The following is a 27977-nucleotide window of genomic DNA, read 5'->3' on the forward strand; positions in this document are numbered from 1 at the left end:
ATGAGCTGCCTTAGCAATTTCTGGAAGCAACGTATGTTAACAAAAATAGCACTGAAATGATTTAGCTTAAAACCGTCATAAGGAAGTTACAGGTGCAAATCGTATCCGTCTGTAACTTCCGCCTCCTAGCCGCTCTTCATATTCAATATTGTCTGAAGAAAAATCACCGGCTCTCCCAAACTTTCCAGTTGATTGTCTGGAAACTTTGATTCGATTGGTATACCCTACCTACTTACATTACATTGAATTTCTGGACCAACGAATGATTGGAAACGGTCATTTCATTTTATGGTTAAGAAATGTATTAGAACAAAGGAGTAGTCGTAGTATACCATCACCATAATAATAATTAAGACGACGTTTAGAATAATTTTAATGTATCTCGTTTTATTTTGACTATTCTCTGAAATAAATAAAAATACCAAATAGTTGCATAAAAATTGGCATACTTATAATATATAGTATATAAGCATCGAGTCTGCATAGGGTAGAAGGTAGCAATACGACAAGAGGTCGCGGGCGCGGGCTGTGGTGCGTTGCATTATGGCGTATCGATCGGCTTCTGCGCGGAATGCGCAGTCGGCAAAGCGCCAGTGGCGCCGCGGCGCGGATGCCGAAAGCGACGTTGTCCTCGTGCGCCAGCTGTCAAAACTGTGTGACGTAACCGCTAGGGCGGCGCACACACGGCTGCGGCCAGCCGCTCGTGCAGTACGTTTGTGCAGTCCGCTCTTGCGCTGTTGCAATCATTGCCTTTCGTCCGCGGTCCAGTGCACTGTGTACCCACGCCGCGTCTTCCGCGCGGCAGGTGAGGTTGGGGCCGGCGGCGTGGCTCCGGTCGCTTAGAATTCACCCGGCGCGGTATTGATCGCATCCCGTCCTCTTCGACTGTTTCAATGTTTATAAACAGCCGGTCGCATCTATTCGTTCCCTCTTGTTTTTGAAACGTTTGTCCGGGTGCAAGCAGTTTGGATAACTGATCCTGAAGACACCGAAAACACCAGACACCATCGTAGGATTCAGTGCAAGTATGTATGCACTACCACCTAATTTATTGCAGTATAGTTTTTTACGCAGTATTTAGCTGACGGCAATAATACGATTATGGCGGTATAATTAGAAATAAAACCGGATAATGTTGTTTATTCTAAGATACAAATCACACTCCGTTTATTTATTTTTATTTCTGACGTGTAATCATTTTATTTTAAATCTAGTAAAATAAAATTTTCAATGAAAAATTGCAAATGGTGTTTTATGTTACGGATGACAGGTAGTTACATATGTACATACCTATAATTATGTTTTGTATTTTGCCTTGGCTCTTCATTGCCTACCCGGGTGTAAGTCTATTTGTTACATCGACATCGGCACAACCTACTGTGAATTACGCAAGTTATCGCCTAGTTTCAGACCAGCCATAGGTTACGTATATTTTAAATGTAGCAATAAATACATTCTGGACGAAATTCAATCAATGAAATATATAGATTTTTACTTTCATAGGTAATTTATGGTGGAACTATAACTTTGTCTTAAGATTTTGTTACAATGTCGTTAAACGTGACTATTTTAATTACTTAATATACCTAATAAGACCAAGTTAAAGGTTAATATAGCGATAGCACAGTTATTCAAAACAAATAATATTTAGTAACGTCGCTTTCAATCAAGCTAATAAATAAGTATTCACCTACATAATATGTTATAGTTTAAACAAAATGATCTCCGTCGTATTGCGGAAGGTCGCGTTAAACATGATATAGGTGCGATAGTCGGCAGGAAGCGTACATTTTCCTACGCCATAGCGTTTGAGACAGTAGACTAGTTAAACGCAGTCATCCTGTTTTTGTTCAGTATCTCAACTGAAACTCGTAGAGTTATTGATGAAAGTGTACCGACAAGGCCTTCTATTTTGAGTAACTAACTTTTTAGATCGGTCACGGTATAAAAAATGCACCAATACAAATCTTTCTCACACGGGTTCAAGGTCAGTTAGTTTCTAGTATATGCCTATAAATACGCTACATATATTTTCTACGGTTGAATCATTAGTGAAATAGTATTTATAAGTAAAGTAATAGACCGTGCATGTCCCACGACTGGACAAATACTCTCCTGCTATCTATTCCATCAAATTGATGTGGATTTTTACACATGCAAATATTTCTACGATAGTTAATTTCACTGCCGAGTACGAAACTTAATTATAATCGCAGTAGAGCTTGCTTGGATTTGAAGCCGCGATCTTAGCTTAAACCTACATTTTCTATCCAGTACCTAATCTATATATAAAAATAATGTTTTTTTTAAATATATCAACTTCGTCGTGACCTTCATTTTTTTCTCTTAATTCATGACCATAAAATATTTTGTACGCTCATTGACGAATTATAAGAATTATCTATAGTGTCGCGCGCGGCTTGGCTCGCGCTTTATGGGTTTGTCGTCTGGTGTTAGACATAAAAAAGTAGACTATGTTCAAGCTTGCTTCGTTTGAGTGGTTTGGACGTGGAAGAGCAACGGACAGACAGACAGTGTTACTTTCACGTTTATATTATTAGTATAGATTATTATAAATTATCTGTTTGATAGTTTACAAGTTTTTCAAACGTGACATGAATAATTTATTGCTTTTCAATTTTATGTCGTCAAAGCCATAAGTCTTTCCTAATTAATTGATGTCTTGACTGATTTCGGCCACGGCGACCTCAATGGAACTAAACAACGCTGTTCGTTCAGTCGCTGTTTCACTCTATTTTTCCGATTGACGGCAATTTGAAACAGCACGAGAGTAAAGATCCAAGATATAGGAGTGTTTCGTCGCTAACTTTAAAACTCTAGGCCGTCTAAGAATTTCTTAACAGAACCTTGAGAATATAACCTCTTTATGAACACGTCAGTTTATACTAATTTCATTAATGACTCATAACTGAAAATTAGTTTGATGTGCCTAGACATTGTGTAGTAATATTTATAAACTGATATACCCTGTAGTTTTTACCCGCGGCTTTGTTGCCATGGCATAAAAAATAAAAAGTATTTTAAGTACTAATAATATAATACAATATAAAAAATACTTTTATTTCTCTCATTTTGTTCTTATTTTATTTTAAAAATAACTAGACAACCCTCAACACTTTGCTTCCCACTTCCTCCTTTCGCCTCACTGCAACACTCATCACTCCGCTTGCAGCCTCTTTTCTGCTCACCTTTACTTATCATCATTACAGTACCTCTTCATATGTTAGTTTTCACCCCAAAGATTATCTCTGCAAATAATTTCTTAACCCCGGGAGCAATAACTGTAGTTGAACAATATTTATAACCTCTTTGATATAACAGATTAGTTCTTTTAATATTTATTTTGGAGACAGGGCAATTAAATTGTAAAAAACCGAGAAATAATTCAAATAGAGAATATAAATACCTTTAAAAGCAAGTTCTTGTTTGTTTTATTGTTATGTCATCACTAAAACTATAACATCTATTTCGTAAACAGTTTGCATGTACTCAACTTCTACAAAACAAACACGTTACACAATACAATAAAACATTGTATTGAAATAAATATTTAAATTTGGCAAGGCCATGAACGAAGACAAATTCTATAACGATGTTATAAATAAATTATAATAACAATAGAGTCAATAATATTTTGAAGGTTACTAAAAAGTTTTATAATAAAATAAACTAACGGGGCGCTATCTCGAGGTGAAGTATCTTTCGCGTTACAAACGTAACGTGCGTTAGGACAAAGTAACGTTGTTTCTTATTTAATCCTCGTAACATTTATTTCCACTTATTGTTAACACGTCTAGTAACATTTAGAACTTAAATTAAATAGATACTTGGTGCTAATTATTTTCTCCCATTCTACCGGGACTTCATTTTTTAAAAGACTTATATAAATAGGTATGTGTCAGGTTCATTCTTTTAATATTTAAGTTTCCGTTATTGTATCCATCACAGATACAAATGACAAAACTTAAACTTAGATAAACTGGGAATGAATACGCCGATTTGTTGACATTTACCTCTACAAATGCTAGTAGGTGAATCTCCGTATTTCCAGAAATACACAAAAAGAATATTGCCAGCTGGGCGCAAATTAAATATTTTAATTCGTCACGTTGTTTATAGATGAGTTAACAAATACATATTATATAACAAACATGGATGATTTATCGATGTCACTATTATATTATGTCAAATTTATATTATATTAAATAACTGCATCCATATACATAACAAAAATAATTACCTATGGTTTTAAATGACAAAAAGTAATATATTTTAGAATGTACGGCATTCTTTTATTCTTGATTAAAATATCTTGTTATTTTTTTTTTGTACCGAGACCGCGCTTTTTGTCGCGCAACGAATGCGGAGTCGCACCCCCCTTTTTAAAAGTATCGGGTGTTGTATTTCACTTCATTAGAAAAGTAATTTTAAGTTCGTTATCCGAAAGTAATTTAAGGAAGTGATATTATTTAAATAATTTTGAATAATACATATAGCATTAATGTCCTTGGTGATAAATTAACTTTTGCAGAAACATAACCTTATAAAAATATTATAAATTAATATTATTCTGCCGAAAAGACAAAACAACAAGGTATTAAAAAATATTAATTACCTTTTTAGGCAAACAAATTAGATGTTGATTTTTCATAGTCTGGTTATTTTTTTTTTAAATGGAAATCGTGTAATTTTGGAATTATGAGTGATATTTTTTTTATTACAAGAAATATATGTCCGTTTTCTAAATTAGCTACAGTTCAGACATCATGAATACATTCTAAATTCGGGTTGATCGTTGTTGAGTTGGATTGGAAAGTCGTTTTATGAAGTTGAAGAGAAGAATCTAAAGCTTTGTTACTATACATAATAGATTAGGCACGACTTTTAAGACGTTCTTTGACGTTTCTAGAACAGTTATTCTTGTCGGTTCAAAGAGTTACTATTAATATTGCAGATAGTTTCGAAAATAATTTGTTTTATCGTGCAATGAATGAACAGTTGTAACTATATATTATTTTAACGAAATGACACAACCATTTTAAAGTAGGTAAGTATCTAGTGTGATGACGACTCCGTTTTATTGTTCTCTCATCGCAGGATATAATTAGATCATGTTAGAAATGCATTACAAAGCGCGACGTCCCCGCGTCCTTGTGGCTGATGTCACTCGGACAAAACAAACATTATATGTCCGACAATAGGGAGCCCTGCCCACGTCATCTGGGTGCGCCAAATCTATCCACCTACATTTCATTATTCCGCGTTGAGCATGATGACCAACACAGTCGATGTACCCGTTTCCTGCTTCATCAAAAGCTACTTCATCGAAAGGGTGTTCCACAATGGACCGTTGAAAAAATTACCACGCGTTTCTTACTGACTCGTAAGCCCTCATATAAATAAATGATTCCATTGCGTGCATAAAATTACATAACGCCATTTCTTACGTCAGTCGTAACATTGACCGTGCACTTTTAGTAAAAAATATTATATATGTGTACGAAATGTGTACAAGAGTTGCATATGTCAACACGCAAAATTTCGTTAGTTTTATGTTACCGATTGCTATTAAACGGTTCGAATGAGGATTGTTATATAGTTTCTCAAATTATAAACAACGCAATGGCTTGATAAATCGATATCTGACAAGTACTCGTGGTAAGATTGCACTTGTAAGATTTAGGATTTATTACTCGCTGGGTGGAACGGCTAACAGTTAACTGTTTTATTTACTTATTTATTTTTTAAATAGATGATTTTAACCCAGATAGTTTTATAAAAACAAAGAGAAAATCAAAAGGAAGTACATTTAGAATTATTTTTATTACGTGAATGTGAATACAAAATATTTTCTCAATAAAGAAGCTGAGATAGCGCAGTGGTTAGAGTAGATCTTAGTCGAAGGTCACGGTCAAATTCGGATAAGGTGTAGTATCTATATATAGATTTGGGCAGATTATTGCATTGACGTATAAAAATAAATTCTAATTAAATACATTTTAAGATAAACAGATACCAGTACCGTATATATTATAAAATAATAATGATTTTGAATGTTATCATAAAAGACTCAATTTAAAATGTATATAATATTGAATTCACAACTATAAGTGCTTTGTTTCGTATAAATTATGAATTCCGCTACCCGTGTTGAATTAACTGTTTACTTACATAAGTGAATGCAGCTCTGCATAGAACTTGAGCTTATCGAATCGGAACAGTTGCCATCTTTCCCACGTCTATAAGAGAGCTGAGCGCTGAGCGTAGAACTGAAATGGTAACATGGACTATCCCATATCAGATTGCAATCTTTACTCAGAAACTGTGAATATTGTAACATTCACATGCTTCAACTCGACAAATTTCTCGCTTCACCGAGTCGATTCACATTTTACACTATTATTATAATATTTGTATTATAAGTAAACAGCACTATAATATGAATCATGAAGGATCTATTAGATACAACAAATTAATTGTAAAGGTCAAGGTCATCTCGAAATTTTTGATGTATATTATAATTTATAATCTCGCTTAATCTGAAGTATATGCTCATTAAATATTGAATCTGTTATAAATGTTAATGTCGTAAAAATCGAAATATAAAATACAGAAGCTATTAGATTGTTTACGCTGTTTCTTATCCGCTGGTCGATCTGATGTGAGTGCCATTGCTGTAACAAAAAGTTTATTTGTTTCTTTCATACATTTAAAAAAAGTATTGACGTTAATAAAACAGAGACAAAGCTTAATTTTGTAAGCAGAGATATAAAATATAATTTAAAATAATAAATATTAAAATATATATTTACCGGTGAGCTATATCATAACTACCAATTTTTTTAAGATTGCTAATCGCCTTTTTATTTATAAAAATTGTACTTCATAAGATAGCGGATATTATCTTATCGACTTTGTTACTCGGTAGTTGCTTCAGTCAACGTTAGAAAAAATATTGAGCTGAATTTTTCACATAAACATTTACGAGTCACGTTATTTTTTTACAAATGTAAAATCAGCTCTTATTTGAATTTTTCTTCTTTGTCGCACTTAAGATACATATCAAATTGTACTACCTACAGGAAATATGTCATTGTTATAATAAACTATTTTACGTTACGAATATAACTTTATTATTCGCTTCTTAAGATATTCTCATAGATTTTGCTTTAGTCAAATTGAACTATAGGTGATATTAAATATGCAAATAGATAAGAAGTCAGCGACTTAAAATCACACTACGTGTAACTCTCATTGTGTTATAGCAAAGGTTGACCTTTCCCTTGCTAAAGAATGCTATTATATTGTCATTCCTATTTCACGTTAGATTATATCTATGATTATATCTATGTAAAGCCATTCGTTTCTGCTATGTTATTGTATGCGGAAATCATTTAGGGCCTATTCTAAAAAATATATGCAATCTAAATGTTATGAATGAATCTCAAATTGTCATTAAAGCATGGATTATATTTAGACAACCGCCCGCGCAGAAATTGTATGCGAGATTTGTGCTGGCACCAAATCATTTACAATCACATATGACGTCAGTTTTTTTTTTAATGTATTATAATTATAAATTAGTATTGAATAGCGTACACGATAGTTTAAAAAAATATTTTTAGTGTTCCCATTCGTTGAGAAATGAAGGTTATTGATTATTTTGAGTAGGATTTGATCTCCATTGCATGTATTTAAAGATTCTGCCAAACTTAAATAACAGTATTTACTTTGAAAATAATGTAACTAAAACATTCCTCGCCACAGCCTAATGGAAAATAATTGTCACACTAATACAAAGTATTATATTTATAAATCTTTGCATTATAGCTGAGACAAATAGAAATAACCAAGAGAAATTAAAAGTTATGCGTCGTAAACCATGCAAGTGTCAGCTTAACGTGTTAAATATTTTAGTTTGTTGAGTAATTTGTTTCACCTTGGCAAAGGCAAAACTGGAACAATCTTGAAGCGAATCGTTTAAACACATCCGATGCATATTGAAATAATTAAACACTATTGTACAGCGAACGATAAATGTTATACGTAAATGCATAGATGATACTCCAGCTCATAGAAGGATCATTAATAATTACTTTATTAGGCTCATTTGTAAACTCAATGAGTGCATATTTTTCTTACTAAAATATATAATTTCTATAAAGAAGTTTATATATTTGATCGCTCTAATTTAAGGATCTTCTATTATAATATAACAACGATTTGTTTTACTTAGCTCCTTTATTACTTGCTCTTTTTAATAGAATTACCAATAAAAATGTTTACATACGGTCAGTAAAATATTTATATTATAAATTTCTGATCTATACCCTATCCGCTACTCCGACAAGCTTCCGACGTTAATAACCCCGCTAACGAACTCATTCATACTGGTCTAATTGGATCCCAATTGCCTGTGTAGCATCTGGAAATCAATCATATACTAATATATACAATAGTAATATATTGCCATATTTAGTCTATTTAAAAATATATATTAATTTCTTGTGTAGGTGAGTTTCCGTTGCGAGCACTAATTAGGTCGTGACAAAAGAGGTCAAGAATTCGATTCCCTTTGTCGGCTGGTTACAAAATTGGAACACACTTATTATTGTGGCCCGTACTATACCGCTATAGTTGTACCATAATAGCATGATTAATAACCATTACAATCATGAAACGATATAACGAAAATATTTAAGATTAACTTTATTTCACCTGTAACCTAAGATTCCTTTCGTTAATCAAATATTTAAAATTGAATATTAAACATGTGGTGTATCGGTTAATAAATGTACTTGTTATGACACTTAACACCGACATTCGCACCTAGTAATAACATGTATGTATGGTAGGTCCACATAACTTTAACATGGTTACTAATTACTACTTCATTCGCTTAACAATTAGAGATAAATATTTAGATGATATACATCTAAATGTCCATATGGAAAGATGTAACTAAACAAATCTGAGTGAAATCAAACGTTAAGAATAATTACAGGCATACTCAACTTTATCATATTATAAAAATGCATAATACAAAATCAATTTTATCGATATATCTCACCTTAAAAAAATTATGAATTGATGAAGTAATTAAAAAAAAAGGAAATAATAATACTGTTAATGACAAAATTATTTGATATTAATGTGACTTTATTGTATACACTCCTATAGATTTTTATAAATAGTATTTTTTTCTTTGTAGATCATCGTACCTAATCGCAAAGAGAGACATTTAAAACGCAGTGACTTCGTTACGTATATGCAGACAAAAGTTTCTTCAAATGACAATGTGAACACATTTTACACAAAGAACGCGGAACTGTGAATTAGCGGTCGTGTGTTTAATGGTATAAAGTTACAATTAAAGGGACAGCCATGCTGTCCTACATGGTGCCCGTAGATGAGAAACCGCCCCCAGTGCCTGGCAAGAACCGCATGAATCTGGAACTGATTGCTAGCCCCGGTAGTCCAGAGACGTCAGCCCGAAGAACTCGAACGAATATTTCGAAGGAGTCCTCGACGAGTTCATTTGCAAGTGACTTAACGTTATCGTCGTCTACACCGACAGGGGCCTACGATAAACCAAAGCATAAGCTACTTAGTAATGGAAGCAAACACACATCATTGAAAAGGTTAGTATTATTATTACACCATGACCATGACTTTGAAATGTGTTAATTTTTTTTAATGAATAAGTTTTATTTACCCAATTTTTTATTGTGTAAGTTATAAGCGAGTGGAAAATAAAGTATTTATGTTAAATTTATGGTCAATAACTTTCGGTGATTAAATGTACGACGGTTTTAGATTTTCACGGGTTACGAGTTATAATTATTCCATAATTTTCGTTTCAACTGGCACGTTGATAATTTCCAAATTGCGTCAAGATTTGCAAATCAATAAATTTGATCACTGACTTCCGCGATATCCGCCTAAAGCTTTCTACTAATGAAGCTGGGTGTCTAAATGATTCTAATGACAAAACTTCGTATGCTTGGTCGTTTTGATATTTCAAGTCATCATTCAGTTCTGCTGAGTCACAAATTTAGATTTTTAATTTAATTTTCGAATTTTCGCTAACTTCAATATAATGCGTATAGTATATTTTTATTAAACAGGTTTGTAGTTTACATTTTGTATTTAACAAATCAAATTTCCACTGGTAAGGGTGGAATACGTGTGGAAAATAACGGGGTTCGTCAGTTAATAAGTGCTTATTTGTCGATCGAATTGTACCAGGTAAACAGAGTTTAAAAACTCACTTTTAACTAGAAACATGCCCATGCTGCGAGCAAATATACCTAAGCGGTTTTTAATTATATTTTTTATTGTTTTCTGTGAATAAATATTAGAATGCTAAGTGTCTCGTTCTGGAACTCGTTGTCGTTTTTGTTGCAATTTATACAAGAGAAGGATAGAACCTATATAACACATGATAATTTACTATTTTTTTAAATATTATTAGAATTAGTGATTCAATTTTTATCATCATCATTTCACAATAATTCATTTCTTTCGTTTTTTATTTTACACAGATTTAATAAACGATGATGAATTAAATTAAATATAAGATTTGCTAATATCTTCCTCTAAGATTTACGTTAAGAAACCTTTTGAAAAAAAAAAAAACTATTTATACGACAATATTAAAATTTACAATTAGAAAACGATATGCACACAAAGCGGACCAGAATTCTTCGATTCGTATATCGAAGACAATGAAAGACCACTGGAAAATGGTATGCCACCATGTTGTTTCTACCTTTACAATTGACAGCGCTTGAACAAAAGGCATGCTATATACTTATTTCTCTCGTCTCTTGGACTGATTTAGTTAGTTCTTAATTATTATAAATACAAGGGAAATCGGTTAAGACAAATGAACCTCTGATATTTTGACAAGGCTTGATCATTACATTTTTTTTTTCAATAAATCAATTACCTGCTGTAAAAATAAAAATATATACCTATCATATACCTATATAAAATCATATAAATAACATTCCGATATAATATCGGTCGATTATTCGATAGGTCGATTAATTAATCAAATCCATGTGCAAACGAATCAGCAGAAGTTTTTTTCCTATATTTTTACATTCACGCTCCATGGTAAATCGGAGCAGTGGCCGACTGCCTCGTTTATTTCTTCGTTTTTAGAATTCTTTTGATTATCAGCCCCAGAGGCAGACTTGCAGTAACGTAAAAAAACAGTGACGTAGAACCTTAATTAACTAAGCCAAATAGATTGGCATCGATCTGAAATTTAATCTCTATCCATATGGAACATGCAAATCATTTACAGAAAAGCTTGCACATCTCCAACCACGATATTGAAGGCTTCATATGTTGCGCCTGCTAGGAATTCTTTATTACGTAATAAGTAGTAATTTAATCTAAACAAACCACAAATACACACAAAAACATCACGCGTAATGTATAAACCGCCTGTGTCAATATGTTTTTTTATTCTACTGATGTTTTTTAATGATTGAATCTTAATACTCTGTGATTTAACAAGTAAAAGTAGAAATGTAAGTAGTTATTACATCGATATAATATGTACTTATGAACTAGAATTCAAGGTCGTACCGAATAACATTATTTAGTATTATTATATTATTCATTGCTTTATTAATAAACATGGTTATTATTTTGAACATTTTTTAAAATCGAATTCAAAATAAAATGTACAAATATGTCTTGCATTATTTTACAAGATTATTTAAACATGCAGCTATAACCGGTTATAGCGCTTTTTTACGCTTAATGTATTTTTTCTAGACACTTAATATATACAAATGTCGACAAAAAAACTCAACAAATTACAACACTATTTGACAAAAAAAAACCTGATGACACATACAAGAATGCGATAATAGGCATGATCGAATATATATTTCAAATTAGCTTTGACCTTACACGATCTATCATAGGTGACGAGTTCAGCCAATTAAAAAATCAAGAGAAGAAAAATATTGTTAATGTCCGTGTATTATTTATTGGTCAGATATGACAATTGACTATCGTGTAAACTGTTTACATCAGGTAAATTTAACTCAATCGTTGTATACATGTAGTAGATAATTTGCCTACGTATATACAGTCGTATTTTCGTATGATATTGCACTCAAATTTGACCTTCAAATTGTACTCACGTCGCGGCCGAAGATGAATCATTAAAAAACGAATCTTATTATTTACGGAGAAATAAATATATGCTTAATACATTGAGCAACTAGAACATGGTTGTTATATGAAGCGTTGCACCACATTTTAATGAGTTTTACTAATTAAACCAGGAAATCTCAAATAAATGAATAAGGTTTTATATTTCCAACTAATTATTGAAGATTTTTTTTTTAAATATCGCAAAGGCTAATTTTTTTTTAAATAGCGATATTAAGATGTATTACAAAAATATTTAATAATTGTCGAAACATCTTCGACGCGTCAACTTCATAATAATAGAAATATCGAGCATTCCTCGGTTAATAGCCCAAGTTTAACTGTTTAATCTAATAATAATTGCTTTGGTTCTTTAGATCTCAGATTTTATATAGAGGTAAATGAAAGAATGCTGTGAATGTGATACCTACAAGGTAGTAAAATCTTTATGCCACGTTTAATAAAATCCTTTATTCAATAAAGAAACATTACACTTAGTTATTGATTGTCAAATTACACTACCTGCGGTTCGGAAAAGAAAATACTCTGACCTGAGAAGAACCGACGAAAGAAACTTTATATTTAATATATTATAAGTTTAAAAAAAATAACTAGGAGACGATAGTTTCATTCTCAACGTGTGCTATGCTATATATATGAAATCGCCAATGCTACAATAACCTTTTGAAAGCGAGCGTCCTTTTAATTTTAATTTAAATTAAATAATTTGGCGGTTTGAACGGTTTTTGGGACCCTGTTTTAAAACCGTAAACATTGCTCCAAAAATAATTACCGACTCTATATAGTCGAATAACAGGAGTAATAAGTTTGTGTTAGCTCGTTACCCCAAAGCATAATACCGTAAGACATTAGACTGTGCAAGTAACTGAAATATAGTAATCGAACCGTATCAACATCGGTAAATAGTCTAATTTTTTAACCGCAAATACCGCAGAGCTTAATGTATTTGCTAATCCATTTATTTGATGGCCCAATACATATTGGCATCAACTGGAGCTATTGATTTAATATTAATAAGACATTAACATTTATTGCAAATAAAAGTTAATGTCTTATTAATATTGTATTCGGTGTGCTAAATTTTACAACTTTTTTTAACAGAATATTAACTACACCGAAATATTGTACTATATCCGAGATTACATTGTTCCTCAGAAGAAACGGCAACTCAGTTATGTATATTTGGAATAGAAATGGTCCAAGCATTGATCCTTGAGTAATGCCAGCGCCCATATCAACTGAGTATCTAGGAGAACTTTTTCTTTTAACGTCAATCCTCAGAATTACATTGTTAAGATAACAGATCAAAAGGTCAAGGCACACTATCTCTTATTCCATAGTAAGAATGTCCTGACCAGAATCTCATGCTACACACAATGAAAGTCTTTGGTTAAGTCACACAACATTTCTAAGACAACATCTGGATCCTCGCCGATAACTGCGTTGGTTGTTGACCCCTCGTAAATCCAAATTGTTTTCTATGAATCAGCGCTAATTAATTGATTTAAGGTTTTTTTCTTCGAATATCTGAGGGTTAATAGTGTTGATGGGTCTATAGTTGTTGGGATCGAAAATACTATCAGATTTAATAATTATTTAGTATTTACTTATTCCATACTTTGCAATATTGTCAAGAAATATTTAGTAACAAAATAATAACAAGGAGTATGAGCTTTTGCATTCTTTGCTATAAGCTAAAAACATTCATTTGTATTTACTAATTGAAGACATACGAGCATGACCGTCAGTTGTTACGTATAATAAACCTCTGTTTATAACAAATTAAAAACATTTAAATTTCTTAATGTTTAATTTATAAACATCAAACCAAAGTATTTGAACATCGTTTCATTGGCTAGGTATAGTTTTTGTCATCCCAGGCATCCGGAAGTTTCAGTGGAATCTTCGAAATCCAAGACGTGTAAATTTCTAATCGACAATCCGGTCTGAAAATATGTTCATAGCTTTAATTTTTATATTAAAATCTTGAAATGTTACTATCAAAATGTATATTTTTTATTAAGCTTTAGTTAATCGGAGCTTAAATATACAGAATATGATAAAGTAAATTGCGTAATAAGTGAAGGAATTTTATGAGCATAACAATTTTACTAAAAAATGATCATACTTGGCAGCTAGCCAACCGATAATGCCCGACGATACGATAGGCACTGGTTTCAATGATTTCGTGGATTCCAATTTGCCCGTGACATGTGGCAAAACAGCGGCAACCTCCTGACGAATCGCATCCGCTTCGTTCTGCGCCTGTCTGTAAGAGATGGCATTATAAAATACATTTTAATAGAGCAATCGATACTTTATAGTCTATACGTGCTAGTTGACATTTGTTGCATCGTTGACTTCTGTTCATTCTTTGTTCACTTTATAATTCATGAATAAATCATTTTAATATAAATAACTACTACTTATCTTAATACTAAATATGTGAAATTGAGTTATAGATGGCCTTCGGATATATTTTTGAATTATACAAAAAAAAGGACTTCGTAATAAAAAATCCGAAATAAACCAGAAAAGATATTTTCAATAGAAACCACTTAATTTTTATGGCAATACTATTAGTCTTAGACGGCTGCGTGGGCAAGGAAGAATCATAATGTTTGACATTGGTTTCGCACGAAGCTTTCGATGATTTTAATTTCTGTGGCGAATGCTCCTACTGCGATGCAGCGATAACATAGCTTGTACAATAGCAACAAACTGTAATCTTACTGTAATAATGCTTACTCAAACTTATATCTACCAAGTACTTCGTCTACGTAATTAGTTTTCAAGTGCATACTTTATAAAATAGCAATTTAAAGCTATCTGTTTGAGTGCAGATAATATTTTTATATATAACAGACAATCTTGCTAAGGAAGGCTGTGGTTTGTTGCACAAAATTGCTAGGGAAAGTAATAAATTAGTCACGATATTTTTATAGTCAGGTTATGTCAATATTCTAGTTACATGAAACAAAAATATCCACAGCCATAAAAAATATCATCACAAAATCTTATTGGCATATAAATAGTAAATATAGATATTTAATAAGACTAATGATAAAATTTTTGTGTACCGCTCAACAGTCAGAATAATAACATTTATTTATATATGGTTTTATATTAATTATTCTTTTAGCCAGAATTAAAATCATGTATGCTCTCTTGCACCTTAAGGTCACATTGTAAATTATTTTATTTACATGTTGAGCACAAAAAAATCTTACTTTCTTTCATCAAGTAACCAGCTCCAACGTTCAATCCACTGTTTTCGACAGTTGTCAACTTTTTTCCACTGAGCCCGAGACTGGAATGCTTCTGTATTCGGATCATATCTCGGCACACCAAGATCTTTCGCCATTGCTATAATAAAAACCGAGATGAATCAATTAATGCTTCGTCTATTCAATCATTTAAAAATACATTAACGTCTCGCGCCTAAAAATATAAATGAAGCCAGTTTAGACAATTGTTATTTGAACTAAGTAGTTGGAGATAGTTATTTATAACGTTACTTACTAACAATAAGATAACATACCGTAACAGGTAGGTCCTAACAAAAGATGCAAATTGTATTGACAGCGAAATGTCTCACTTCTGTAGACAATTCTTTAACTTTCAATCTTAACATATTTTTTATAATAAATCAATAATAATACAATCAGTTAATAAAACAATGCGTCAAAATAAGAATGTAATATTAATTAATAGTAGTAGATCTACTTTATATTAAGTATCGTTTAAAAAAGTATAATATAACTTTTCACCTTTGAATGTAACAAATCTTAAAACAATATTAAGCGAAAACAGTATGTATCTCGTTTATACAATAGTGCAGCAATAAAAAGAAGAAGAAAAATACAGTTACACTTAATACAGTTTTAATCTAAATAAGTATATTAAGTTAACATTTAATTAACTATAATAAAGTTTTTGTTACAAAATATGACTAGTTTGCATTCATTACCATCACTAGGGAATTATAGAGTCAATTATAGTTAAGTAGGACGGTTATAATAGAGAATATTAAACAGCTTCCGACCGATACGGAAACACAATAAGTATAAAAGTTAAGATGCCGCGTGCTCTACCTTAAAAGTTAATGTAGGTCGATTAGAAAGTCTATTCGATTTTAATATCCAAAGTGTACTTTTAAAACGGGCTTAATTCTCGAGTTAAGGGTAAGACTAGAATCGAGATATCGTGTTGAAGAAACGTTATCTAGTAACGTCATTTTCTGAAAGTATCACGAATGTACTAGAAAAGATGATGAGGTAAATAATGAGTAAAGTGTACGAATTATTCATTTTATATTTATAATAATTATCTTACCTTCAAAATTTGTGTAAATGCTAAGCTATCAAAACTTTTTGTCTTTGATAATTATTTTTGACACGGATACTTTTTTTGAAAAAGGTTATACAGAATGTATAAAATAAAATTATATCAAATTAAAAAGTTTTTCAATATTGAAAAAAATATATATTTTAAAATTAAACGCACATTATACACAATGTAAACGTGTTTGCTTTTATTAATTCGTTATACAGTCCGAACTAAATCTTAAAGGCCACTTTTATAAAAAAAGCCTTTAAGACAAACGAAGCTTTACAACAAAGGCATAATTGATGACATAAGTCGATCGTTGTGATCAAAGGCGTGTATGAATAGAGCCATAAACGGTGACATTAACCGTCGATTGAGCTCACCTTTGAACCTTAACACGTCAAAAATAGGCATCGATTTTATGGTGTAATGAAATTTCACACCTTTATTTACAAACTATTTTATTATTTAGGCTAACTTTTACTATTATTCCTAATTATCTAGTGTCTATAGTGTAAAAAAAAATTAACGACTTAATTGTATGATATGTTATTAATGAATATCCTCTTAATCATATCTAATTGACAGGGTGTCTTTTGGGAGCTCCAAGGGGTCCATGGTAGAGACGCTTATCTACGAGAGCCCACTGCAAGAGGAACCTGAGTGCAGTCCACCGCCAAAGTTTCAAGAAACTGCGTTCCCGTATACGCCCGTCGAAGACGAGTACGTTATATTCCTTTAATGAGTATGTTTTATTTATTTTCACTAAAATGAATTGGCGAATTATATAAATTTTATGTCAATTTGACGGTTGAGGATGAATGAGGTCACACATAATATCTATGTAAATTGCCGTTATTTATTTTATTGTCATTATTACTTTTTTTTTTATAATCTAGCTATAGAAAGAGTTGTTAGTTTGGTGTCGGCATTGTTGTTACGGTACAAAATGTTTAAATATTTTATTTCACTTTAAATCTACTTGAAACAGGTATTTGTTGAAATATTAAATAATGAGGTATCAAAGGTATTTTAAAGTTTTACAGGTAGATTGTTGGTATTGGTGTCGTATGCATAAAAAGGTCAAACTTGGCCTAAGTGACTTAATGCACCTTTCCTAAGTGTTATGTAAAGATTATGTAGGTACATTTTAAGACTAATTTGATCAATAATTAATGTATTTATATGATCATGGCTCTATGTCTAAAAATAATCATACCGATTTATTTTTATAAAAAAATAATTTTAAAAGTCAATATGCCTTTCGAAAATATAATTTTTAAGTTAAATTACAAAAATATATAATAGATATACTACTATACTTTATCGTCAACAGCTTCAAAAGTATGAGCAAAATTTAAACTATATCGATTGGATGAAACTGGATTACAATTGAGTTGCATAATTTGACTCACACATACATAGCAATTGAACTAAATATAAGCTTTTATATACAACTTCAAATATTTACTTCATATATGATCGATTTTTATTAGTCGTTATATAAAATATATCACAATTACTCAACAAACTTGGTTTTAGGAATCACCTATTACTTAACAAACTTACAAGCTTTAACGACCGTGTGATAGGAGGGGTCAATTGCATAAGGTCCTTTTCCGCGAACTGCGCAATACGCCTCTCATAAAAGTAGCGGTTTTAGTGTAACCGTAACTTTTTTTAAGAAATGTTAACATTTTACTCATTTTAATTTATAACACAACGAGTAGGCTGCTTGCAGCTACTCGTATCTGCATCAAACAAGTTCACGGAACGTCGCTGATTTTATTTTTATGTAAATTTTTATGTCAATGTAAGAAAATAACTTTGTAAAGATAATTTAAAATAATATTTACAAAATACAAATATAAATTAGAATTTATATTTGTATTTTGTAAATCGTGATAAACGTAATCATAGTATAGATTCCAAGTCTCTTATGTTTTTTATAACGTAACATATTTTTAATAACATATTTTATATATGCGTAAATAAAAGCACAAGTGCTATTTTCCGATATGTTTTCATTGTGCTACTTAACTAAATAGAAAGAAAAAACATTTACTTGTTCACATAACTAAACGAGTAAATAGATCGGTATGATTTATATGAAATAAACTTGATTCTAATAAATATTGACTGAATCGTGTCAAAGTAGCGTAATGAGAGAAAGATTTAATTAAAGCGGCTTTATCGAGATGATGGACGTTAAACCATGACTGGACCAAATGAAATAAACTGATCAACACGAATCCTATTGATCTGCACTTTATTCAACACTTCGCTCGTTTTATATTAACAGAATATGAAACAAGAGCAAAGCATTAGAAATGTTTAACTAACCATTACACTTTTTATCAAAAGGAACCTCTGAATCGATTAATAAGGTAGCTCCACGTTTCAGCGATCAAGCTCTACTATTTTCTAACATATATGAATAAATAAATGAGATCGCTAATGATTCCTATTAGAATGATCTTAAACTTGACAAATATTGTCCATTGACCTAAACAAACTAAATAATTCGGACATAAAGTCGAATTGAGTAAAGCGTGAAGACGGCGGAGCTATTAAAATAATTTGTTAGGCTTAGTTTGTATTATTAATTTTGTTTGGACTCAAATGCAACTTTACTATGTCATCACCGATTAAAATTTTATGGTGTGCCATTTTAACCACGTGACTAACTACTGAGAGAGAGAATCCTGGAATGACTGTCACGTGTCAACTAAGTAATCAATACCATAGCCATAAAATTTTGACTCATAAATGGTTAATTACAAGACGAAGGACAAAGAATTTTTCTCAGCTGAAGTAGTAGATATACTGTGATTTGTAATGGTACGTTGCAACAAAAGTGAAGCGTATGCGATACGAAGTAATAAAATCATAATTATTAATATTTTTGGTACTTGAGCATAATTATATTTTATTAAAATTAAATTAAATAGTCAATATAAAAATTTACACTACTCTTAAATTGCAAAAAACATTAAACTGATTTTTATAATATCATTGAATACGATAAAACAAAATAATAATAAAATGGATCAACGAAACCGATTAAATTTATCGAGATTCGAATGAGAATCGTGAATCGTGTTCGTGAATGGTAAGCACGTCACTAGGTTGGCACGACTGTGCTCCGCCCGGCCGCTTCGCTCCATTCGCCACGGCCGCGCGCGACCGCGACTTCCGAGATCGATGTTGTGAACGCAGTGAAACTGTTCGTGTTCACTATTGTGAAGCGCTGAGCGAAACTAGCCCTACAGTGCATATTAGTTTTGTGTGTTCAATCTTTACTGTATTTCACGATTAACTTCTGTAAAGTGTTATCTACAGGTGATTTTCGATATTAGTGGGCGTCGATAAAATTGTGAATACTTGTAAGGTATGTTATTTACCAGTTCACGTCACTTGTTATGCTGCGCACTATGAATTCATCAACCGAATATAACATGGTTTTTGGAAAGAGATGTATTTATTTATATGTTAAATATAATAATTTATGAAAAGCTAGAAAATACTACGCCGTAGCGAAAAAACTTTACAAGTTCGCGAAAATATTGAGAGAAAAATTCGGTCAGAATGACGTCACTAGGACTGAATTATAAACATAAAGCGACTTTTGATTCCATCCAGCACTTTGGAGCTCAAGGTCACTATTCACCACGTAGCTACAAGTAGTGAACATATATTGGGAAACAATTATATATCTGCTATTTATAATGCTACTATCAATGATCGTAACCCTATAACGAGGACCCGCCCTGTGGTCCAGTACAAGGCCGTCTTGCTGAGCGTCATCCTTATTCAATTTATTTTGGCTCTTTGAACGTTGTTACTATGTTAAATTACGAAAGGCTCGACAAAAATTACCATTTTTATCACTTTGTCATGCAAAGATAATAACTCTCTTTATTAAGTAACATCACCTATGTTCATGTTATTTAATACTTTTCACTCAACTGACACATATTGATAAAGAGTCACTATGACATATTTCTTATAGGTATTTATGTTTTGTGTTTTATCCTTTGTGAAGTCATTTTATATTGGATAGTTCAAAAAATGTGAAAATATTTCTTTGTATGGGAATTACAGAAATGTCCTAAAATGTAAAGTTTAATTAAAAAGTTGCATAAATTTTATTATCCTAAGTAGTAACAGCTTTGCTCGATTCTTGAACTTCATAAATCCAGTTCATAATCATGCAATTATATAAATAAGACAATCAATTTTGTGTCCTCTTGTTACTCTATCAATTCATTAATATAATTTACTTGTCTCATGTCATGAGTTCATTTAATGAACAACTTTGAACATCTTAAAATATGTGGGTGTGATATCATCTATCCTTGCTCACTACGATGACAAGTTGAAGTTGTATTAACATCCACCCAACATTTGCATAATGATTATACTCCCAAATTACGTGAATAACAAAATTATTTTAAATCACATAAGCCAACTAGCATCTTGATATTAAAGATAATAAAGTGTGGGTGGAACAGTCATCTGTTACAATGAACAGGAGTTGCTAAATTACCTTCAATGTTAATATGTACCTATGTGTTGTGCTCGCTAATGTGTCACCAATGCAAAGCAATGTTATGCAACTATATTTATGCGAAATTATTATTTACTGTTTGTTGATTGTTTAAACAGTAATTATATGACATATATTGTTAATAGGCAGAAGTGGTGCTGGCCTCTGCCTACATAAAGAATAAAAAAATATGCACAGTATCTTATAATTTTTTTTTTACAAGATATCAATAATATTTATCCTAGAAGTGATGCTCTGTTATAAGTGTTAATTAATTTGTTCAATTAATATAATTATAAATGTTTTTGCTAAATGTTTATTGTTACATTGTTGCATTTGTAATATACATTTTGCTTGCGGGAAATATTAGCATTAATTATAAAATGTAAATTTGGTCATTTATAAAAATAGATTTTAATTTGTTTATTGTAATTTCAGTTCGGAGCGCTCGAAGGTCCGTGTATCCTTCTATCAAGGGGCACGTCCGCAGTGTCTGTCACCGCCACCAGCACAGTCAGAGTCGCACGTGCTTTACGCGGACTTACTGTCTGCTGCTGCAAACGTCGACATGGCGGATCATGCTATGTATAATAGGCAAATCAGGTAATTTGTTTTTCTTATGATGTTTTACTTTTTCAAATTAAATAAGTTGTTCAATTTTTAACCTGATTTGTAAAATTATAAAATAATTATAATCATTATTTGAATGCATATCTCAAAATAGATTTATTATGTCTTTATGGTAGAGTTTGAATGTAATGTTAATCAAATAGTAACAAATACATTGTGCTGCTGATGGAGTTTTACTAGTTGAGCACTATGTGTTAACAATTTACATATTGACTCTTTGTTGGAATTTCAAATATGTACTATTGTTGTTTACATAGTGACCTCATTATAGGAGAATACAATAATGTACTATTTGTTACATGAATTATTTAGCAGGATTGGATGCTCGTTCTGAACGGATTAATAACTTTTGAGCCACATTAAAGTAATAATTGAAAAGAGCATTTTATTAAAAAAAATACTTTTATTTGGAAAGTTTTATGGCGAAATTAATTTTAATTATTTTTTTAATCTAGCTTTGCCCTTTCATTTTATATGAATTATACCTATTTTTCCACTAAAAATCCGCTCTCTTGTAAAATTATAAACACACTAACCTTCCTCAATAAACAACTTATCTAATAGAACAAATTTTCAATTTGGCTTAAGTTTCTTGAAAATAGGTCGTGCAATCAATCTAGTTCTTCCGCATTTATAAAATAAATAAATAAATATAATGTGTATTCATATAATTCAAGACCTAGAGCAGCGTTATTATCATAATGTACTGTGATTAGTAATAGGCTATTTTAAAAATATACATTGAAATAGAAACATGACGAGTCTTTTAATAATGTCTCACAATAAACAAGGCTATTGAACAATTTGTGGGTCTGTTTACTACATTACTATCAAACAAATAGCAGTACATTCAATGTAATTACTTTTACTTACTTTACTTTTTTTATTTTAAGCAAATGTCATTTGGTAGATTTTTTTTTAGGGCTTTTTGGGTATTTGTGTTCGTATAAATTTCGACTTGCTCTTTTCGATTTTTCACTTTGCCCCATTGTATCTCTGCCGCTCGCGCTACCATACTGGGAAAATGACGTCAGAAAACAATTTTAAATAAGAGAACATTTTTTTTACTTTTCAAAAAATTTTATGTACCAATTGGTAAACTTTGGGTACTTTTATATTGATAAATAAGGGATAATGAAAAAAAAAACCATTTCTGCATTTTTTAAATTTTATAGCACTGAAAGCGGTTGGGATAACCCATTCCGCCCAGATGGCGACCTGAGCCGTGAAGCAGATGAGATCGTCTCTCTCATCAAGGGTGGCAAGCCAATCACGCCTACACCACCTATTATCAATCAGATGCCAGTATGTGATGAGAAGGAAGAAAAAGTTCACGCTAACAACGTCAATGTGTGTAACGATTTGGTTTTAAATTTATTATAAAAGATCTTATTGCATGTTTTTAATACATTTTGTCTGAAAACAAAATTTTCTAAAATAAATTTAAGAAATAGTACTTAATTGCAAGTACCTGCTTTTTACTAGACTGTAATACTAAAATGTTTCTTTTTTAATTAAATAATTCAATAATAATTCAATAATATAATCTGTAGGCTAGCCCTCCTGCTCCGCAAACCAAAGTAGCGAGCCCGGTGCATCAGAGCACCCCTAAAACTGCCAACGGCACTAAAAACGGAACAGCGATGCCGGAAGTGCGCTCCGGCCAGGTGGAGGTGCAACGCTCGCCACCACAGGAACCGCTGCAGCCGGAACACGTGACCATCAAGAAGAAGCAGAAATGCAAATGCTGCGCCATTCAGTAAGCTCCACGACCCATGTCAACGCCGGTAACACGCTATGCTTTTCAATACTAGCATATTTCGATTTCGGTGTTTACTCGGTGCTATATCATTTTACACTCGTTCTACAAGAAGTACCTAAAATTCATGTTCAAATTATCCAGAAAGTCTATGTGTTCAATCGTATTACAAATTATCGCATTACAAGTCTGGCCTGTACTTTAGTGTACTTCAATTTTTTTTATATACGTTTGTTTTATTATTTGAAGTTGCATTGCATATTGTAACTGTTTTTGTTTTATCTGTTGATAACTTTACATTATAAGTTTTTGTGACAGTTATACAGATATTCATCATTTGACTAGTCTGGGTGATATATTCGATTCAGTTTTAGATTATGTATGATTATCGGAAATACAAGCGGCCCACCACAGTGTTTGATTTAATTATGATTTAGTACACAACTTGATAGAGAATCTCAACAGGATTACTCCAGTATAAAATTAATTAAATATATAAACTAAAAGGAAACAAATAAATTATATTTAATCGAAATATTTTAAATTATTGTGACAAAATATTTCAATAATTATATTTGTTATCATTTTAAAAAAATCACCCCGAGGTGTTTTGTATCATAAATTAGGAATCAAACAATTATTATTTATTTTAAAACTGTTACTGAGTTAATCTGTGTTGAATAATGTTTAAATACATAATTTAAATGTATATTTTTATATGTTTATTTATGAAGAAGTATTATAATCCTTAAATTATAATTTACCTAGTGTTTAGATATATCAGCGACAGTAATGAAAATATTTTCACTTAATATATGCATGCTTAAATGGTGTCATAATTCATACTTATTGGGATACTGTCAGCTGTTATGAAGGTTGTACTGACGATGAGATATAAAAGCAGTAATGATCTCGTTTAATCGATTTTTAAAATAACATTAAATAAATATAGGACATGTTGGATTTAAGACTGCTTATTGATATGAGCTTGTACTAGCACCTCCATAGTATTTGATAGTAGCCCATGATATTGAAATCGTCTATAAATGTATTCCCCGAATCCCTTTAGCTGCAGGCTTACGTCCAATACCATGAATGTATGTACATAATATTAATAAGATTGTGACTTGATTGTAACATCACTCATCTATATGTTTAGGTAAAAATGTATCCTTATCGTATTCTGTATTCTGTATTCGTCATGTAACTCCGTGGCCAAGTAGGGTGCTCGTTGATCTGTAATAAGTGGTTAGTGACAAATTTTATTTATCAGACGTTTCGTATTAAAAAAAAAAAAAAAACGATACTTGACAGAACAGTACTAAGCTACCTTTCCTATTGTATTTTGTTTCAAATAAAATGTATGGACTTATTAATTATATCAAGTAATTGTAACAATAGTGCTGTTATAGAATAAAAATCAATCGATATAATAATTATATAGATAGGGAAGATGGAAACGAAATGATGGAACGAGACATGAAAATGAAACTTCGTGTATTACTTAATAAAAGTTTGTGAAAAATATAACAAGATTACGTTTCCTCTCTGAATGTAATATTTCCTTAAGTAGATAGGTGAATAGAATGATAATGTTTAAGACAATTTATGAGTCCGGTTATATTTTAATGGTGGTTATTTAAAAACTAATAAATTATTTTGACATACAACATAGATTTCGTTTGTAAGTGTAAGCAACATTGAAGCGAGGACAGTCCGTAGTTGAAACGTTATGACTTTTATGATATTGATACATTTTGAAATTAAATTCGATCCGAGTAATGGGTATGAATGTGATTTTTCCGACTATTCTAGAGCATTCGATAATTTGTTGATAGATACAGCATTGCTTGGTAGTTATTTTAAACAATCCGCGCCGTTACTGCTTCAATGAGTGTTGCAATTTTACTAATCTATGTAATATTAAAGAACCCACGTGACTACCGTCGACGAAGTAGATAATACGCACCTAGGAGTTAGACATTTAAATTTCGGCTATTAATCGTGAAACAACTATTTTATTGAACTCTCGGTATAATATATGAAAATAATGTGAAGTATAATTTGTTTACTCCCGCCTCCCAGTTCACGTGGTTTCTTTTTTTATTAAATTAACCTAAAAGTAAGAATATCTAGTGTAATAATGCTTTTTAAAGTGTTATTTTTATTTTGATATTTTTACAGCATGTAATTTTTAAGTGCATCTATTTGGGCACAAAGGTTTTGGTCATAATTTATGTAACATAAAATAAAGTGTGAACAGTACCATGTTCGGTTTATTTGTGTAAAACATTATTTTAAATATTGGTGCTTTATCTCGTTAAATAGTTCAGACAGGGGCCCAAATATGTCAAAAAAACATTTTAAAACAAAGCTTCCTATTTTATATATTCAGTATGTTTAAGCTTCACAATCTGTAATGTCCAATTCGGTCCTTGTCATCGTGCTGAATTGATATAAATTAATTTCTATTTAAAATACAAATAAATATGTTTTAATAGTAATTATTAGCTAAGCAGCAATGGCCGTCAGAGCAGTAGGTCTCAATAATGCTGTATTATTTGATTGTAAGAACTAGAATTGATTAAAATATGATCACGGGGAAGGATAAAAGTTGCCATAGTAATTTCAAAGAACATTAATCATCACGTCACGCTGGTCTCTCGAACGAATGATTCTTGGAGCTATGTAATATTTGCTTTCTTAGCCCCACTTCGAACTGAGATTGATAAGGCTATATTACATAAACGATTGGAGCATAATATATGTACCTTGATAATGTTTTTTATTTCTTAATAAAAGTACTGTCATTAAGGTTCAATATATTACTAAATAAAAGCGAAAGTTTGCTTTCAAATGAAAAATAGTTAAATTTTACTTCACGACATTAGACCTAAAGTATATTCTCGTTTCCAATATTTTACAATGTATTAGATGTGTAATAGAAAACTAAATCTAAAATGACATTATATTTGTATAAACTATTTACTTTCTATTATTATTATCAATCAATGAATATGTACAAATCGATTACATTGTAATTATTTATATTAAATCTTTAAATATGACGTCTTTTTATGTTTTTAACATTAAAATCCTCGTAAACATTTTTTTTATTAAATACCTATCCTATAAAAAATGTTTCAATATTTTCACTTACCGAATTGAAGAAAATGATGTCATTGAGTAAGAACTGAGCTAGTATGGGTCGTTTACTCAGGCTTATTTCAATAGATAATGTTATACGAGCTATTAACTTTTCACTCAGATGTTACAAACAGAAGTTGCATTCATCTGAAATGCAAATTTTAGTCAGCGCTCAAAAATATTACTTGACAGAAAGCCCCCTTCCTGTCAAGTAATATTCCAGACCACATGCTTAATATTGAGTTCTGTCTTCTAAAAAAGCTATACTATTCTCTTTGAAGTATCGACTGCCTAATGTACATAGAATTTTCTTTAATTAAGAAGCGATTTGATTAAATTAACTGGTCGATGTCCAACTGCCGCATCTTGCATAGCCAGTCTCATAGATTTTGATTTGGCTAGATACCGCAAGCCGCCTGACCACAAACTTGACGCTCGACTACTTTAGTTTGTGTTCGTATAATTGTTTCGTTATTAACTGTAAAAACTCTTCTAGGGCAGTAAATCAACTTACCTATCAACGGTAAGCATTTTTGTTGCTTAAATAGCAGTACTAATTTTAAAATCTTTATTATGGTGTTCAAGTATGGCTAGGTTGACTTCTCGTAGACTCTCGTATAAATTCGTAACACGTTCAGTTCTAATGAACATGCCTTCATAAAAAATGCAATCCATTTAGTAGGTACCGGATAGTAATTGAATCGCGACTCACACTTACTAAGCAAACTCAAGAACAGTTTAGAAATTTAATCAACGAATGTTTTATTCAATCGATCTTGATAACTTTTAATTGATTGTTTATCTGTAATAACGATAAATTTAATGAATCAAAAACCTGATCTTATGTGGATTAATTTAGATTAAGTCAAAGTACCAATATATAAAGATCAAAACCCATATAATAATAACCATAAATAAGACACAGGGTACAGAAAAAAATAATATATTTATTTAATAATATATACCTATTAAGAGTAAAACATATTGTCGCTTTTTATTTACGTGCACATAAACACTTACGATTTGTTTTATTAAAAAGCTTTGAATTTTAGGCAAGGGATTAAAAAATTTGCCTTACTTGACTATTTAAGTAATTTGCAAGTATTGAATAATGCCCTCAGTTCCCAATTATCAATAATATTTATAATGAAAACTAATTCCATGTAACAATAATATGGTATCAAAGAAACCATGATTTTACACAATTTTGTAAAAAAACCCTTGAAATTTGGGTAAAATTGAGCTCTCATAAAAAATATAGCTGCTGTACAGAAGAACTACGTATAATAGGTATTTTTAACAATAATTAAAAAATATTCTACCATTTATTTTTCTAGAACCGTA

At 31.2% G+C, this 27977-nt stretch overlaps 2 protein-coding genes across 2 annotated transcripts; one reads left to right on the forward strand and one right to left on the reverse strand.

Annotated features, from left to right (window-relative positions):
* Positions 1-671: 671 nt before the first annotated feature.
* LOC113404160 (uncharacterized protein) lies at positions 672-26554 on the forward strand. Its single transcript, XM_026644959.2, has 6 exons — positions 672-1025; positions 9233-9662; positions 17137-17271; positions 21536-21700; positions 22903-23077; positions 23281-26554. The coding sequence occupies exons 2-6, from the start codon at positions 9406-9408 to the stop codon at positions 23488-23490; spliced, it is 942 nt and encodes a 313-aa protein (XP_026500744.1). The 5' UTR covers positions 672-1025; positions 9233-9405; the 3' UTR covers positions 23491-26554.
* Positions 14030-16575, reverse strand: LOC135194678 (uncharacterized). Its single transcript, XM_064220488.1, has 4 exons — positions 16555-16575; positions 15450-15585; positions 14348-14488; positions 14030-14165 (listed from the first exon to the last, which is right to left on the reverse strand). The coding sequence occupies exons 2-4, from the start codon at positions 15581-15583 to the stop codon at positions 14075-14077; spliced, it is 366 nt and encodes a 121-aa protein (XP_064076558.1). The 5' UTR covers positions 15584-15585; positions 16555-16575; the 3' UTR covers positions 14030-14074.
* Positions 26555-27977: the final 1423 nt, after the last annotated feature.

This window comes from Vanessa tameamea, chromosome Z (genome assembly GCF_037043105.1).
Source record: "Vanessa tameamea isolate UH-Manoa-2023 chromosome Z, ilVanTame1 primary haplotype, whole genome shotgun sequence".
Lineage (NCBI taxonomy): Eukaryota > Metazoa > Arthropoda > Insecta > Lepidoptera > Nymphalidae > Vanessa > Vanessa tameamea.